Genomic DNA, 18794 nt, shown 5'->3' on the forward strand with positions numbered 1-18794 from the left:
CTACTTGATGCCATACATACCCTAAGTCAGTGACAATATGTTATGCCATGTCTTCTACAGCCAGAATATACAAGTCCAATGTGGAAAAGTAAAAAAATAAGATCAAATAGTTTCTGGAGGGAATTTATGTTCCTGTTGTTGAAAACATAGATTTAGTAGATTCAGAGGTTTAGTGTCCCAAGGAATAGTGCTTCCAAAGTGGGCACAGCTGAGACAGGCCTCTGACCACCTTAAGCTCCTCATGTCACTGAACCAGTGAAAATGGCCTGCCTCTGACGTTTGTGTGGTCTGAGGCAAGAGTAAAAATAGAGTTCCACAAACTATATGTTGAAATATTTGAAAAATTTAAATCAAGCTGACAAAATCCCAAGTAAAAGATGTTCTCTTTTTACTTGTTGACAAATATATCACAAAAAGTGTGATATCTATATATGAATATCTACCTAACAAACCTGGAAAACCAGGTTTATGGATTTTGGCCTCTTAAAATGTTCACACTATGAGGAAGGGCAAGACTGGAAAAGAAGCAGGATGGGGAGCAGGAGAGGGAAGTCTCTTGCTTGAGTCTAAAGTCAGTACTTCTTGTTAGGTTGACATATCCCAATTAGCAAGGGGAAAGTTGGTTGCTTCTGCACAACGGGGACAAGGAGTATTAAGTCCAGAACTCAAGGGATTTATTGGGGATGCTTCTTGGTACTCCTTTGCCCAATACTTCTCATCAATGGAAAACAGTGGCATCCGTTTAAACAAAGGATCATCTCAAGACTGATTTCCTACAGGAATGAAGTTTTGTTTGACCTACAGGTAGGGTACCTTTTCCAGCTAAGGTACTGATGGAAGATGAGAAGAACTGAGGAAAATTCTGTTATCAAAATCGGCTTCATTGCATTCTCCAAACTCATTCCATGAGGCCAGCATAACTCTCATACCCAAATCAGACAAACATACACAAAAAACTATAGGCCAACATTTTTTATGAACCTAGATTCAAAAATCCTCAACAAAATATTAGCAGACAGAATACAGCAGCATATCAAAAAGATTATGCACCATGATCAAATGGAATTCATCCCAGGGATGCAAGGATGGTTCAACGTGTACAAGTCAATAAAGGTTATACTTCACATCAACAAAATCAAGGACAAAAATCATATGATTATCTCAATAGACACAGAAAAAGCATTTGACAAAATTCAACATCCCTTCATGATAAAGACTCTTAAAAAATTAGGTGCAGAAGGAAAATATCTCAACACAATAAAAGCCATATGTGATAAACATACCACCAACATCATTCTGAATGGGGAAAAGCTGAAAGCTTTTCCTTTAAGAACAGGAACAAGACAAGGATTCCTACTCTCCCTGCTCCTATTTAACATAATGTTGAAAGTATTAGCTAGAGAAATCAGGCAAGAGAAAGAAATAAAGGGCAGCCAAATTGGAAGAAACAGAGTCAAATTGTTCCCGTTTGCAGATGACATGATCCTATGTATAGGAAAACCTAAAGGTGACACCAAAAAACTCTTGGAGCAGATAAACAAATGCAGTAAAGCTGCAGTAGCATTTTTATTCTCCAAAAATGAACTAGAAGAAAAAGAAATAAATAAAGCACTCCTATTTACAGTAACTACTAAAAAAAAAAAACAAACCCCAAAACCAAAACATCTAGGAATAAATTTAACCAAGGATGTAAAAGATCTTTACAATGAAAACTACAAGTTGCTACTGAAAGAAATTAAAGAGGACACAAAAAGATGGAAAGACATTCCATGCTCATGGATTGGAAGAATTAACATAGGGGAATCACTTCAGGATGTAGGACTGGGCAATGACTTTATGATTAAGACCTTAAATCATAGGCAACAAAAGAAAAAATAAATAAATGGGTTAATGTCAAACTAAAAAGCTTATGCACAGCAAAGGAAATAATCAACAGAGTGAAAAGACAACCACAGAATGGGAGAAAAGATATACAAACTATGCATCTAGTAAAGGATTAATATCCAGACTATAGAAGGGACTTAAGCAACTTAACATTGAAAATACAAGTAAAGTGATTAAAAAATGGACAAAGGAGCTGAATAGATGCTTCTAAAAGGAAATACAAATGGCCAACAGAGACATGAAATAATGTTCTACATCCTGAAGTATCAAGGAAATGCAAATCAAAACCACATTGAAATATCATCTCACCCCAGTTAGACTGGCTATTATGAAAAAGATAGAGAATAACAAATGCTGGCAAAGATGCAGAGAAAGGGGAACACTCTTACACTGTTGGTGGGACTGTAAATTAGTGCAGCCATGATGGAAAACAGTATGGAGGTTTCTCAAACAACTACAAGTAGAACTGCCATATGATCCAGCAATTCTACTGCTGGGTATGTAACCAAAGGAATGGAAGTCATCATGCTGAAGGGATACCTACAATCCCATGTTTATCGCAGCTTTATTTACTATAGCCAAGAGATGGAACCAACCTAAATGTCCATTGATGGACTACTGGATGAAGTACAGTGAATGAAATTCTACTCAATGAAATACTACTCAGCTACAAAAAAGAATGAAAGTCTGCCATTAGCAGCCACATGGTGAGTTTGGACAAAACAATGTGCAGTGAAATAAACCAGGTACAGAAAAAGAAATACTGCATGTCCTCACTCATAAGTGGGAGCTAAAAAATACATAAACAAAAAAGAAGGGAAGAAAGAACAGTCACAATAATACACTGAACTTTCGAAAGGTGAGAACAGAACTGTGGTTACTAGAGGTGAGAAAGGGGGATTAGGAGGGGCTAGTGAGAAATCGGTAAAGAGTCACAAAGAGTGATTACATTTTGTAATGATGAATATACTAATTATCCTAATTTCATCATCACATATTGTACACAGGAATTGATATTCAATTCTTTACCCAACATATTTGTATAACCAATTATGTATTAATAAAAAACCCAAAAACACAAAATGAGCCTTATTACCAGCTACAAATGAAGATTTTTGACAGCCATGTTTTATATTAATTACCTTTTTCTTCCCTTCTTTTTCCACTTGCTAATTGATATGAAGGACACTGGTGGAGCTTAATATTTTGGGTTTAGATCACTCTGCAAAGATATAATAACTAATTATTCCCTTATGATGCCAAATTTCCTCTACTCTGATATTATTTGTCCTGCCCTGTTTGTCCTCTGGATAAAAGACAAGAATGATTGGAGAGCAAAAGGATAGATTCCATTAGTCCTTCTAGTTCCACTCTCAACTGTTCTCCCCCCACCTTTGTGTCTTTATTAAACTCTCCTCCAGTGAACTAATTTGAGTGCGTCATCTCTTGTCCTGGTAGGATCCTGACTGATACAAGTACCCAAAATTGAAAGTAATAATCCTTGTTTTCTCGCCTAGCAATGTCACTCTACTGAAATACTTACTGAAGAAATTTTATTATCTATTTGTCCAGATACACATATATTTATATGCACAGCAACATATTGTATGCTATTTTACTATCCACTGTTTCACTCAACATTGCGTTGTGGTGGTCATCTTTAACTATATAGATTCTGAACTTGCTTTTTTCAGTGATTTCAGAGAATTTGACTGTATGCATGTAGCAAAATTTGTTTAAGTTATCATCAACTGATAGTTGTTTTAGTTGTTTTCTTCACTATTAAGCTCTATTTACTAGAATGAACTTCTTTTTTTTTTTTTTTTTTGTCGTTTTCGTGACCGGCACTCAGTCAGTGAGTGCACCGGCCATTCCTATATAGGATCCGAACCCGCGGCGGGAGCGTCGCTGCGCTCCTAGCGCCGCACTCTCCCCAGTGCGCCATGGGCTCGGCCCTAGAATGAACTTCTATACAGCTAAATCTTTGTACACGTCCATAATTACTCAGTATATGACTGTATAAAAAACAAGTGTTGTGTACATTCTCCTACTATTTAAATTGTACTACAAATTTAGAACATTAGATTATATGGGGATGATAAAGTGATTATAGTTAATTTTTTTGGTTGGTATTTACCTGTTTTCAGGAATTAATTGTAATGAGTAATTATCAATATTTACAACAAAATAGCACAAAGTTTTTAAACAAAAAATTATTCTACTCTTGTTTTCCTTTCTCTCTGGTGTCTTATGAGTTTTTCATCCTATGGTTTCATTGGCCAAAGCAAATAGTTCTCTAGGGGCAAAGTCCCTGATTCATGAGCTCCTTCTAAACTATCATGTTTTTGTAGTTTCACTTGGTTACTGTCCTCTTGAGGTATATAAAATTAGCTTCATATTTTCTTATGGCTGGGTATGATCTGGCATTTTGTGTTAGAGAATATAAGAAAATCTCAGAGTTCCTGAAAATGCTGTTTTCTTTATACAGGTAAAATACGAGAATGGAAATAAATTTAACAATGGGAAAAGTGGCTTTAGTTTCAGACATGACTCCATTGTTGGAATTGCTATGCACATGTCATATCCTAAAGTGCATGAGTGTCACCCTAAAGCAAAGTAGGTAGCATCCAGGATAAGGAATTGTGTAGCATAGAAAAATAATTATTAAAGAATTTACTGACATGTTGGAAAAGGTTAACTGACCTTGACTTTGAACTAGAATCACATTGTGTCTAGGGAAATGTGAAAGACATTAGAAAAAGTCAAACGGCTTTGTAATATTTTAGATTCAGTACAGGGTGCAATTAATCACTCTGTTCTCAATTATGATTATATGAATGATTCTCATCCTCTGCCACTTGGTACACAGGCAAGTAAAGTTGATGACACATGAAAATAAAAAAGCAAAGATTATTATGTTTTTCTCTGCATTAGCTTTTCAGAAGAGATGGTATAAAGTGATCATCTTTTGTGAAAAAGGAAGTAAATTTATTAGCAACTTCTCAAGTGTGCCAGTTGAGAGAGTCTCAGACACCTGAATAGAAATAAAAGATATAGAGACCAAAAAACCAAAGCTGAATAAATAATTTTCAATGTAATGTCACTTAAAAATATAATGTGGAAAATTTAAAAGCAAAAGAATACATAAAACTACCAGGATATCAATTAATTTTTCTTGATCTCGTCTGTGGTTTAGAATTAGAGTGTTTGTACTAATTTTATTTCTGAACTCTAGGTAGAATGAAGAACGGTTTAGAGAATGTTAATGGATGAGAATTTGTTTGGGGATGGGGTAAGTGAGAAAGAGAATCTGAGAGTAAATATAAAAAGCATTGAGTTTGTTGAGTCTTACAAACGGAAAGCTAAGGTGTGACTTGGTTGCATTTATGTATATAGAAGTTTATTTGTAAAGGACAGAGAACAATTTATATTGTCCACAATTATAAAAAGATAAAATAGAGGTGTTCTTAGGGTAGAGAAGGCAGGTTTTTACTTGGCTGTAAAGAAGTTTTTGTGAGCATTTGAAAGGTAAAAATTCCAAAAGTTTGAGCTGAGGGAGATGTTGAATTTTAGACTGAGGGGGAAATATATAAGATGATGGTTTAGGTTAGCACCTTGTTCAAGTGTAGATATCTGTAGGTTCCTTTTAACTTGATGACTCTATTATTTGATACCCTAGTTCCAATATTTCCTTTATCTATAAAGAATTTAATGTCTGGGAATCTGTTTTGGAGGATTAATCAATTTTATATGAATCAAGAGAAAGGATTAATCACAACTGAAGGCAAATAATTAGGCCTTGTCTTTCTCATCAAGGATATTTATTTAGTTCAAAATGATAGGTATAATCAATGTGTTTAAGAAAAATTTTGTCAAAGTACAGCCAATATTTAAGAGAAGATGATTTCAGAATGTCACCATTCAGGAGTTTCTCCCTTTGGGTATTTATGACTTCTAGATGAATAAGCATCATATCCATGGGTCTCCATCTAAAAACCTTAGTATGACTTGTTTTCTGGATTGAGATTTGGAGCCTGACTACATTTCAAGTGGCTTTAAAACTGTGGTGACACAAACTTTATGAGTTTCTGTGTTCTCTAATATTTGAATGATTATATTCTCATCTTTTTAGTCCACCTAAGTTTCATATTTATATCTTATTCTGCTTTAACTCACTTTTCCTAAAACTTCTGGTTTTTACCTAGTTGATAGGGATGGGAGAAACAAAAGACAAAGTCACAGCTATATATGCACAGATGATAAAAGCTCATTGAGAAATTCTTCCAAGAGCCTTAGTATTTAAAAGATGCCCAAACATATAGTACCACGCTTTGTTTATAATTATAGTACAGAATATCTGCAGAGAAATTCCAAAATACAAAGCAAGTTATGCTTCATAAACTACCTCTTACTTAAAGTAAATTTTATCCTTCTATTTGTTGTTTTACTTTAGTGCCATCTTATTTTCTTACTCATTTATCTCACGTATTGAGCACTATTATGGGCAAGTGAAGGAAGGGGAAACAAAATTAACATTCACTGAGTATCTACATATCAAATACCTATAGACCGAATACATGATTACTCAACTTTATATTAATCCTATAATTTATCCTAAGAAGTTAGTATTATTAACTGCAATTTCATAGACCAATAAGCTGAGGCTCAAGAGTTTAACTTGCCTAATATCAACTCATCAGTGGTTGAACTATGTCATAAATCTTGGTTTTCTGAGTCCAAAGCCCATATTCTTTCCACTATGCTATGTTGTTTCTCTAAATATAATGTGATAAATACTTACACAGAGGTTTGAACATAATGCTGCCCACTTCACGATGATGCTTTTCATACTTTTAAGTTTTTCAGATCATACTCAATGACATTACTTCTTAAATATCTTCTCAATTTATCTTAGTTCCTCCCCCACTGCCAATGCTTCTTAGACTTTTACTTTAGTAGAATACAAGATCAGACACTTGGGTTTTCTGTAATGTCAAATTGCTAGAGAAATTTTTAAACACTCTGAATTTCAGTACCTAATGTGAGGCAAACTGGAAACTGACAGTTAATGGACCTGCACCTCTCCGTGGACCACTTTTTCATTGCTTCAGAGAATCCAGATGTGAATAAATGACAATTCCTGCCTTTAAGAAGCTTATAGGCTACTTGGTGAGAGACCTTTGTACCAGTTTTCTAAAATTACAAGGGAGAGTAAAATAAGTACTAGCAATATAAAGCATGACCTTACAGTTATGGTAAACATTTAATAAACCTTGAAGACAAATGTTTTCCAGAGGTGGGAAGTAGGAAAGGAAGGGCTTGTTTCCCAGAATAAGGCTGTAGTCTTGGAAATGGATGCAATAGTTGAGAAAATGTGAATAGTTTTGTATGACTGGAACAAGGCTCTATTAGTTTTGAAGAAAAAGATCAAAAAGGTTTGGGGTTGAATTGCTGTTACCCAGTTGACCAATCTTGCATCTCATGAGGAACATCAAGGTGACTACCCTCACTACCCTTGGAGAAGGCAGAGGAGTATTAAATGCAGAGACAAGTGGTGGAAGAGAACAGCTCTTCCTGACAGAGACCACCTTCTCCGTGTGCTCACAATTTCAGAATCTGTGAGCCTATAAGATTGTTTCCTCCAAGCTATATTAAGTTGTAGTTAATAGTTAAAAACTGTATTTATTTATGCTACGCAACGTGGTGTTTTGGTATATGTATACATTATGAAATTATTAAATCATGCTCTCTAACATATTCATCATACTCGTCATTTCTTTTAGGTGAGAACATTTAAGATCTACTCTCTTAGGAATTTTAAAGTACGCAATAAATTGTTATTAACTATAGCTACCATAATTCATAGAAGACCTGATTCATCCTATCTCTCTGAAACTTTGTACCCTGTGAACATCTCCCCACCCCCATCCCAACTCCATGAAACCTGTCAACTACTATTCTAATCTCTAGTTCTATGAGTTTGACTTCTTTGGATTTCACATATAAGTGAGATTTTACAATATTTGCCTTTCTGTGTCTTTCTTATTTCAGTTAGCATTATGTCCTCTGTGTTCATTTCATGTTGTTAAAAATGACAAGATTTTACTCTTTTTTAAGACCGAAGAGGATTCTATTCACACACACACACCCCACACTTTCTTTATCCATTCACCTGTCAGTGAACACCTGGGTTGTTTCCATATCTTGACTATTGTGAATGGTACTGTAATGAACATGGAGGTGCAGGTATCTCTTTGAGATACTTATTTAATTTCCTATGTGTATCTACCCATTAGTGGGATTCCTGGATTATATGGTAGTTCTATTTTTAGTTTTTTGATGAACTTCCACAGTGTTTCATAATGGTTGTACAAATTTACATTCTTACCAGTAGGATGCAGGGGTTTCCTGACTCCACAGCCTGGTCAACACTTGTAACCTTTTGCTTATTGGTAATAGCTGTCCTTACAGGTCTGAGGTGATATCTCACTGTGCTTTAATTTGCATTTCCTTGATGATTAGCGAAGTTGAGCATTTTCTCATATACCTGTTGGTCATTAGGTTGGTTGGCTAAAGTGGAAACAGACTTTTATAATTTGATTTCTTTCCTAGTTTATTAATATAATTACTATAATTTTCATTTTTTTTTCTTGTTCTCTTTCAGGTTGCACTGCCAACAAAGCCAATGGTTGGAGTGAATCACTCTGTGGTGTCAGAGTTTGTGTTCCTGGGACTCACCAACTCCTGGGAGATCCAACTTCTCCTCTTTGTGTTCTCCTCCATGTTTTATGTGGCCAGCATGATGGGAAACTCCTTCATTATGCTTACGGTGACTTCTGACCCTCACTTACACTCCCCCCTGTACTTTCTGTTGGCTAACCTTTCCTTCATTGACCTGGGTGTTTCTTCTGTCACGTCTCCCAAGATGATTTATGATCTTTTCAGAAAGCACAAAGTCATCTCCTTTGGAGGCTGCATCGCTCAGATTTTCTTCATCCATGTCATTGGTGGTGTGGAGATGGTGCTGCTCATAGCCATGGCCTTTGACCGATATGTGGCCATATGTAAGCCTCTTCACTACCTGACTGTCATGAGCCCAAGGATGTGCACCTTCTTTTTAGTGGCTGCCTGGATGACAGGCCTTATCCACTCTGTGGTTCAATTGGCTTTTGTAGTAAACTTACCTTTCTGTGGTCCTAATGTGTTGGACAGCTTTTACTGTGACCTTCCTCAGTTCATCAAACTTGCCTGCACGGACACCGACCGACTGGAGTTCATGGTCACAGCCAACAGTGGATTCATCTCTGTGGGCTCCTTCCTCATACTGATCATTTCTTATATCGTCATCATTCTCACTGTTCAGAAACACTCTTCAGCTGGTTCATCCAAAGCTCTGTCCACACTTTCAGCTCACATCACTGTGGTCGTCTTGTTCTTTAGTCCTCTGATGTTCTTATATACATGGCCATCTCCTTCTGTACACGTGGATAAGTTTCTGGCCCTCTTTGACGCAGTTCTTACTCCTTTTTTGAATCCTATCGTTTACACATTCAGGAATCAAGAAATGAAGGTGGCAATGAGCAGAGTATGCAGACAGCTAGTGAGTTACAGGAAGATCTCTTAAATGATTGTTACATTGTGAACAGTGGTCATCGACCATAGATGTTCATTGCTGAAGGTCAAACTCAGAAAAAAGCTTATCTTTGTCCTACCCATTTACTCATCCACACTGATATTGAATCTATTTTGTCTTTTACTTAAGAGGGAGGGACATTTGCTTCTGAAAGGAGAGAAGTGGTTACATATTAAGTATATAGAAACCAAAGATTATGATAATCTTGAGCCTTAATTCCTAAGGAATACTATTTATATGAATTATTAAAAATACATAATAAGGCAGGCTACGCTGAGGTCTTCACAAAACAAAGAAGTTTCTCCCTAATCTTATGTAATTCAGTATGATCTCATATTTCTTGACTCTGTCTGCAAAGACCTATTTGCAAATAAGGTCATATTCACAGGTCCTCAGTTTTAGAACTTCAACATATCTGTTTGGTGGATACAAATCAAACCACAGTAGCATAGGTCGTATAGATATCTAAGAGCAGAAATGGTTATAGTATATCTACCAACTTATCAGAGTGAAAAATATATTGAAAATAAACACAGTAGAACTAGCCTTTGCTCTTTCATAGGCAATCAACTTTAAAAAAAATAAGGAAGCATATAAAATCAGAATAAAACACAAAAAGTTATTCCTGTGAGGTACAGAATCTTTGCTTGCTAAGAAGATTACACAGAAAGTAAACAATAACATTTACTGTTTAAGAGAAGAAAGAAAGAATAAAGTAGGACAAATTTGTCATGTCATTCAAACAGAGAAAACCAAATTCTAGTCTTGCTTAATTATAATATTTGGCAATTAATCATCCTAAGATTTTTTAAAAATAAACCCATAAAAGCTGAGGAGTGTAAACTTTGCCACAAGTTTAACATATATCATTGCTTCTATTCAGATTCATTATTTGAGGATTAAACACGCAACACACACACACACACACACAGAGTCATGGCAAGTCGTAAATAGAACTTAATTCCTGAAACTTCTACAGCTTTCTATATCCATTGAGTTTTGTCTTTTACCATTGTCTTTCACATTCTGGAATAACCAGACATTCTATGTTAGTAAAAATTTACCCTTTTTTTCCCTCTTGATAAATGAAAACAGATTCTATTGCATTGCATAGTCATATTTTTTTGGTTACTGTTACTTGTAGTTTCAATCACCCATGATAATTATGACTTTAACCAAAGAAACTAACTTTTTCTTGAGGGTACTTATTAAAGAAACCAGAGCCTGACAATTGCTAATGTGGTAAAAACAGATTTTATTCAAGAACTATTATAATAGGGGAAAGAGAACTCAGGATTGGGTACAATTCCCAATACAACAAGAAATGGGGATTTATGGCTAGGGAGCAGGTTGTGTTGTCGGTGGATAGGAACTTACTGAGTAATCAAGGGTAGGGGGAATTCTTGATTAACTGACCTAATAGGATTCTTTCTGAAGGCAAGCCAGGGGACCAAATATCAAGGATGGGGATGAGGAATTAGATCAGACATTAAGGGTAATCAAATATCAAGGGTGGGAGGATTTTCTGTAAACTGAGTTTGTAATTTCTATGAGAATTTTTCTTCTGAAAAAGTTGGCATATTTAAATAGTTGAAATTCAGTTTTCTGTATTTGCTGGGAATTTGGGGAATATTAGATTCATGTAAGCATGTATTAATCTCTATAAATCAATACTAAGAACTCCTTGAAGAAGATTTATATCTAATTTATTAATATGTTCTTGAAGTAGAAAAATATTTCATGCTCATATAATGAGAGAAAAAGTCTTCTCAAGTATAAAAACACAGTCACACAATAAAACTCCTAGGTTTAGTTCTTCAATTTCAGCTACAGATTAAGACTCAGATTTGCTAAAAAGTTAAAAGTGTAGGCAAATATAGAAAATCTCGCACCAAATCTCTAAGAGCTGTTCTATTTCCAATGGAAACAAGACAAATTCTTGCACAAACACTAAAAAGCCACAAACTAACAAACGAAATTCTCTATAATCTCTCATCTGATGGACAAGTTCCCACCATCCATATAGAGATTACCAAATGATCAGATCATGAAACCAAATTTTCAATCTTTGCTGCCACCAATGAGGAATTACTTGTTAGACCTGTGCAAGTAGAACCAGAAACAAATTTTTCCAAAAGCCAGAAAAACAAACAAAAAACAACCGAAGCAGAAAAGCAAAAGAGAAATCAGAGTATGAGTGACGATGAACTTTTACTGCTGCTTTTTCTTTACTATGGGAATCATAAATGTGCCCGGGCTTAAACAACCTATGAGGTGCTTTGTTTGGGAAACACAGTTTAATTGTCTCCAGAAGGTGTGTCCTCTTGGATATTTCAATTAGACCTTCAGAGTCATCAAAGTATAACTTTTAAAATGTTAAAAACAAAATCTGTAGGAAGTGATCATGTGTCACTTATTTAACTCACTGATAAGGGAACCAGCAAGATAGTAAACTGGTTCCAATTAAGTTTTGATGAAATCAGTTTCTAAGACTGAATGAATCCCCCTGCAAATACTCTTCAAGACCTTTTGATTTCACCAATTTCATGATTCTGACTGTGCCAATGTTTCATAAATGGGCTGAAGGAGTGACTACTTCAGATCATTCAAGAGACAATCCCAAGGAAAAATGGTAGAGTCATATTACCTCGTATTTACAAAAATGCTCTGCTTTTTTGTAAATTAGATTTTCCTCATATATTTCATTTTAATGTGCCACTTCCCTCCTCTGGGATCCTACTTGACACAAGTATTTGATACACAAATATGAAAAAATATTCTATATTTTAAGACATTTAAGAATTTTAAAATAAAGAAGTAGTCAGTATGAATAATGCTCAATTTTACTATTCATCAGGGAAATTCAAATTAAATCAATTCTCTAGGCTGAAAGCCTATATGCTGTGTGAGACATGATATGTTGTTTACCAGACCTGGGTTGAAAACTTCCTCAGCTCTGTGACAAAGTGAAAGTTTCCATTCTTAGAACCTGGAAACAGGGCCCAAGCGATGAAGGAAGTAATTAAACTGAAGCGGGGTTTTCAAAACTCTCTGCCTTGGGATACATTTCATAACTTGGGGTCGACATCCTGTTCTTAAGGTAAACACTGTATGCGGTTAGAACTGCTGATTTACTGATTAATGTATAACTTGCTGCTTCTGAATAAGCCATTTAGATATTGTTAAGAATAAATGAAGCATGAAGCTTCTGTTGAAGGTTGCATGTAGACGCTTTTGGCTCCCATGTTGTAATAAGTAAGCAATGATTGGGATTATTGTATTCTGTGAGAAAAGGACAACTATATTTGAAGTTTCAGCCTCCTGTTTGAAACTTCCCTATAAAATGCCTTTGCTTGTAGTAGACTTTGGAGCACTTCCCAGCTCTTTGGCTAGTGCTTCCAAGGTCAATCCTCACCAGTAAACTTCTCTAAAAATCCTCTGCCTCAACAGCCTTAATTTTGGTTGAAACAAGTGATGTGGCACTTAGAACATAGGTTTACTTGCTAAGATGTTGGTGAGATGTTCCTGGGTTTATACAGGATACAACCCTAGAATGATGACACCCAAGTGCTGCTCAGATCTGCTAGTTCCGCTCTTTACTGATCATGAGTTCATCAACACAGCAGAATGGAAAGCATAAGCTGTGACAACTGGGTAATGTAATTTATCCTTTGCCCTATTTGGAAAGAGTCTCATATGAGTAAATATGTGAATATATATTCTTTCTGTTGACCAAACAGTTGTGGTCATGGGACTTTCATATGAAACTATTTGGCAATATATTAAAATTGTTCTCTAGACATTCCACTTATTTATCCTTTGGAAGCACTTGCACATGTGTACAAGAAGACTTGCAAAAATATTTGTCTGTAATTACCTGTAAAAGAAAAAATTTGTAAATACCTAAATGTCCACTAATGGAGAAATGGTTAAACTGTTCTGATGACTATTCTCTAATGCCCTTGCATATCTAATTTTATCATGTTCACCTTGCTCCATGCCCTAGAAAGCTGAACTTTATGGACTGAATCAATGGATGGTTTTGCCTTCTGACTTCTGTGTAGGTGTAGCTAACGGAGGCTATGGCAGGAATTTGGAGGACAGGGAGAGACTGAAATCAGGGTATTCATTCCCTCAGCTTCCTCCGTTCTGGGCTTTGTGTTGGCAATTGCTGTATTCCTTCAACAAAGCCCTCAGCTCTCGTCTGTGGCCTTCATCTAGTGCTACAGCTTTTCCTCTGGTTTCTGGTAGTGCTCCCTCTCATTGGCCCTCAGGATTGGACATAATAATGGCTCCCTTGTAGCTAGTCCTGGATACTTTACTATTCCTCATCGGTTTCCTTTAACACTGCCTGCACCTTTGTAAATTAAATTTTCCTCATTTTGTCCATTTGAATGTGATATTTTTTTCTGGTGGGATTCTGATATAAATATTTGTGTATGGAGAAGTCCCAGGGAACAGAAGCCTTCCAGATAATTTCTAGGATTGGTTGGCTCACATATTCGAGGACTACTTGAATAACTTCCTTATCTGGAGGATCATATGTAGTATAAAGGTATACTAATGATAATTCATGTTTTCACTTGTTTGTACAGAATGAAGTGTAGGTGAAGGCAAGACACTATAATCTCCATGGAACTACATGTCACAGTTATTTGATCTCTCAAAACCTTATCTGTTTTGCTGGTGTAGCAGCATATCCACCCAAGTCTGAATAAACCAGGCTTTCCTGACATAAAAACATTTCTTTCTTTTTTGGCATTACCTGGAGCACTTGCCTTTAGGACCATAGCAAGAATTACATCCCAACACAACCTGGATAGAGAAGTACAAAGCCTGCTTTGAAAATAGTTTACCTGATTATAGGATCTTGCTAATACTGGCTAGAGTTTGGGGAACATGTATGTGAATTCAATGGTTTTAGGTTGAAAAAGACTAATGAGACTAAATTAGACAGAAATTATTGACAGGGATATCACCTGGGATTCAAGCATTAGTGTATTGACTTGAGTACCTGGGGTAGAGCAAATAGTCTGCTAGACTGGTTAATAAAATCTTGTACTCAGTGAAGATATTCCCATGTAAATATCCATCAGAGGTCATTCATTTTGGAGGATGCACTTAATTATCATTAGAAATCCCTGAGAGCTGTTATATGCAATTGAAGTTAAAATGTTATCAGCTTTAAATAGATTGGCATAACTATGAGGTGTTTTATAATAACCTATATAAAAAAACCTATAATACACAAACATAAAGAGAAAGGAATCAAAGCCTTCCACTACAGAAAATCATCAAATCACAAAGGAAGACAGCAAGAGAGGAAGAAAAAACAAAGCAAAACAAAAAACAAAGGATCTACAAAACAGCCATAAAAAATCAAGTGTCAATAGTAAATTCTTACATATCAATAATTGCTTTCAATGAAAATGGTATAAATTTGCCAATAAAAGGGAAGAAAGGCTAATATTAAACAAATTCAATTTCTCTCAGCAGTGGTTTGTAGTTCTCATTATAGAGATTTTTCACATCCTTGGTTAACTCATTTCCTAAGTATGTTATTTTTTTGCTGGCTATTGTAAATGGGCAGGCTTTCTTGATTTCTCTTTCTGCATGTTCACTATTGGAGAATAGAAATGCTACTGATTTTTGTGTGTTGATTTTGTATCCTGCTACTGTGCTGAAATCATTTATCACCTCCAGGAGTTTTTTTGTAGAGGCTTTAGGCTGTTCAATATATAGGATCATGTGATCTGCAAACAGGGACAGTTTGACTTCTTCTTTTCCAATCTGGATGCCCTTTATTTCCTTCTCTTCTCTGATTGCTCTGGCTAGTACTTTCAACACTATGTTGAATAGGAGTGGTGAGAGTGGGCATCCTCGTCTAGTTCCTGTTCTTAAAGGAAAAGCTTTCAGCTTTTCCCCATTCAGGATGATATTGGCAGTGGGTTTGGCATATATGGCTTTAATTATGTTGAGATACTTTCCATCTAAACTTATAGAGGGTCTTTGTCAAGAATGAGTGCTGAAATTTATCAAAAGCTTTTTCAGCATCTATAGAGATGATCATATGGTCCTTGTGTTTGATTTTATTAATATGGTGTATCACGTTTATTGATTTGCGTATGTTGAACCAACCTTGCATCCCTGGGATGAATCCCACTTGACCGTGGTGAATAATTTTATGTATGTGTTGCTGTATTCTGTTTGCTAGTATTTTAGTGAGGATTTTTGCATCTATATTCATCAAGGATATCGGCCTGTAGTTTTCTTTTTTGGTTATATCTTTACCTGGTTTTGGTATCAGGATGATGTTTGCTTCATAGAAAGAGTTCGGGAGATTTACGTCTGTTTCAATCTTTGGAATAGTTTGTAAAGAATTGGTATCAATTCCTCTTTGAATGTTTGGTAAAATTCTGCTGTGAATCCATCTGGTCCTGGGCTTTTCTTTGTTGGGAGCTTTCTGATAACAGCTTCAATCTCCTTTATTGTTATTGGTCTGTTCAGATTTTATACATCTTCATGGCTCAGTTTTGGGAGCTTGTGTGTGTCCAGAAATTTATCCATTTCCTCCAGATATTCAAACTTGTTGGCGTATAGTTGTTTATAGTAGTCTGGAATGATTCCTTGTATTTCAGATGAATCAGTTGTAATATCTCCTTTTTCATTTCTAATTTTTGTTATTTGAATCTTCTCTCTTCTTTTTTTTTGTTAAGCATGCTAATGGTGTGTCTATTTTATTTATCTTTTCAAAAAACCAACTTTTTGATTCATTGATCTTTTGTATTATTTTTTGGGTTTCAATTTCATTCAGTTCTGCTCTGATCTTCATGATTTCTTTCCATCTGCTAACTTTAGGTTTGGATTGTTCTTGTTTTTCTAGATCTTTAAGTTGAAGTGTTAGGTTGTTCACTTGCCATCTTTCCATTCTTCTGAGGTGAGCATTTAATGCAATAAATTTCCCCCTTCATACTGCTTTTGCAGTATCCCACAGGTTTTGGTATGATGTATCATTGGTTTCATTAGTTTCAATAAATTTTTTGATTTCCTGCTTGATTTCTTCTTGGACCCATATGTCATTAAGTAGAATCCTGTTTGAATTCCATGTGTTTTTATAGTTTCCAGAGTTTCTTTTGTTGTTAATTTCTAGTTTTAATCCATTGTGGTCTGAGAAAATACATGGGATAATTCCAATTTTTTTGAATTTATTGAGACTTGATTTGTGACCTAATATGTGATCTATCCTGGAGAATGATCCATGTGCTGATGAGAAGAATGAATATTCTGAGGTTGTTGGATGGAATGTTCTGTAGATATCTGCCAATTCTAATTGGTCTAGAGTATTGTTTAGATCTTGTGTTTCTCTGCTGATACAAGAAGATGGAAAGATATCCCATGCTCTTGAATTGGAAGAATCAACATAGTGAAAATGCCCATACTACCCAAAGTGATATACAAATTTAATGCAATCCCCATCAAAATTCCAATGACATTTTTCTCAGAAATGGAAAGAACTATGCAGCCATTTATATGGAATAACAAAAGACCATGCATAGCCAAAGCAATGCTGAGCAAAAAAAAAAAAACAAAGCTGGAGGCATAACACTACCTGACTTTAAACTATACTACAAAGCTATAATAACCAAAACAGTATGGTACTGGCATAAAAACGGACACACTGATCAATGGAATAGAATAGAGAATCCAGAAATCAACCCACACACCTACAGCTATCTGATCTTTGACAAAGGCACCAAGTCTACACACTTGGTAAGAGACTGCTTCTTCAGCAAATGGTTCTGGGAAAACTGGATATTCATATATAGGAGAATGAAACTAGATCCATACCTCTCATCATATACCAAAATCAACTCAAAATGGGTTAAAAAATATACATCCTGAAACAGTAAAACTTCTTAAAGAAAACATAGGAGAAATACTTCAGGAAATAGGACTGGACACAGACTTCATGAATATGACCCCAAAAGCACGGGCAACCAAAGGAAAAATAAACAAATGGGATTATATCAAACTAAAGAGCTTCTGCACAGCAAAAGAAACAATTAACAAAGTTAAAAGAGAACCAACAGAGTGGGAGAAAATATTTGCAAAATATACATCTGACAAAGTATTAATATCCAGAATATACAAGGAACTCAAACAACTTTACAAGAAAAAACAAGCAACCCAATTAAAAAATGGGCAAAAGAGCTAAGGAGGCATTTCTCTAAGGAAGATATACAAATGGCCAACAGACATATGAAAAAATGCTCAACATCACTCAGCATCCGGGAAATGCAAATCAAAACTACACTGAAATACCATCTCACCCCAGTTAGGATGGCTAAAATCCAAAAGACTCTGAGTGACAAATGCTGGCGAGGTTGCAGAGAAAAAGGAACTCTCATACATTGTTGGTGGGACTGCAAAATGGTGCAGCCTCTATGGAAAATGGTATGGAGGTTCCTCAAACAATTGCAGATAGATCTACCATACGACCCAGCCATCCCACTATTGGGAATATACCCAGAGGAATGGAAATCATCAAGTTGAACGTACACATGTTGCTCAATGTTCATCGCAGCACTCTTTACAATAGGCAAGAGTTGGAACCAGCCCAAATGTCCATCATCGGATGAGTGGATACGGAAAATGTGGTACATCTACACAATGGAATACTACTCAGCTATAAAAACGAATGAAATACTGCTATTTGCAACAACATGGATGGACCTTGAGAGAATTATATTAAGTGAAACAAGTTAGGCACAGAAAGAGAAATACCACATGTTCTCACTTATTGGTGGGACCTAAAAATAAATAAATAAATTCACACACACACACCCAAAAACGGGGGTGGTGGGGGCAAGAAGACATAACAACTACAATTCCTTGAAGTTGATATGACAAGCAAACAGAAAAGACATTGTTGGGAGGGAGGGGGGAGAGGGAGGAGAGAGGGAGGTTTCGGTAATGGGCCATAATAATCAACCACATTGTATATGGACAAAATAAAATTAAGAAAAACATGAAAAAAAAAAAAACCCCAAATTCAGTAAAGTTGCAGGTATAAAATTTACATACATAACTCAGGAGTGTTTCCACACACAAATGACAGATTTCAATGCAATCCTAACAAAATTCCAATAACATTTTAAACAGAAATAGAAAAAATAATTCTAAAATTTATATGGCACCGCAAAAGACTCCAAATAGTCAAAGCCATGTTGAGAAAGAAAAATGAAGTTGGAGGCATCAGACTATCTGATTTCAAATT

General features: G+C 35.6%; 1 protein-coding gene across 1 annotated transcript; it reads left to right on the forward strand.

Moving 5' to 3' along the window:
- Positions 1 to 8566: 8566 nt before the first annotated feature.
- Positions 8567 to 9508, forward strand: LOC134373343 (olfactory receptor 4F21-like). The gene has a single exon (XM_063091062.1). It carries the CDS (start codon positions 8570 to 8572, stop codon positions 9506 to 9508), a length of 939 nt encoding a protein of 312 aa, XP_062947132.1. The 5' UTR covers positions 8567 to 8569.
- Positions 9509 to 18794: the final 9286 nt, after the last annotated feature.

This window comes from Cynocephalus volans, chromosome 3 (assembly GCF_027409185.1).
Source record: "Cynocephalus volans isolate mCynVol1 chromosome 3, mCynVol1.pri, whole genome shotgun sequence".
NCBI lineage: Eukaryota > Metazoa > Chordata > Mammalia > Dermoptera > Cynocephalidae > Cynocephalus > Cynocephalus volans.

What these genes read in the sequence shown, in the direction of transcription:
- LOC134373343 (XM_063091062.1), top strand. Translation starts at nt 8,570, where the DNA reads ATGGTTGGAGTGAATCACTCTGTGGTGTCAGAGTTTGTGTTCCTGGGA.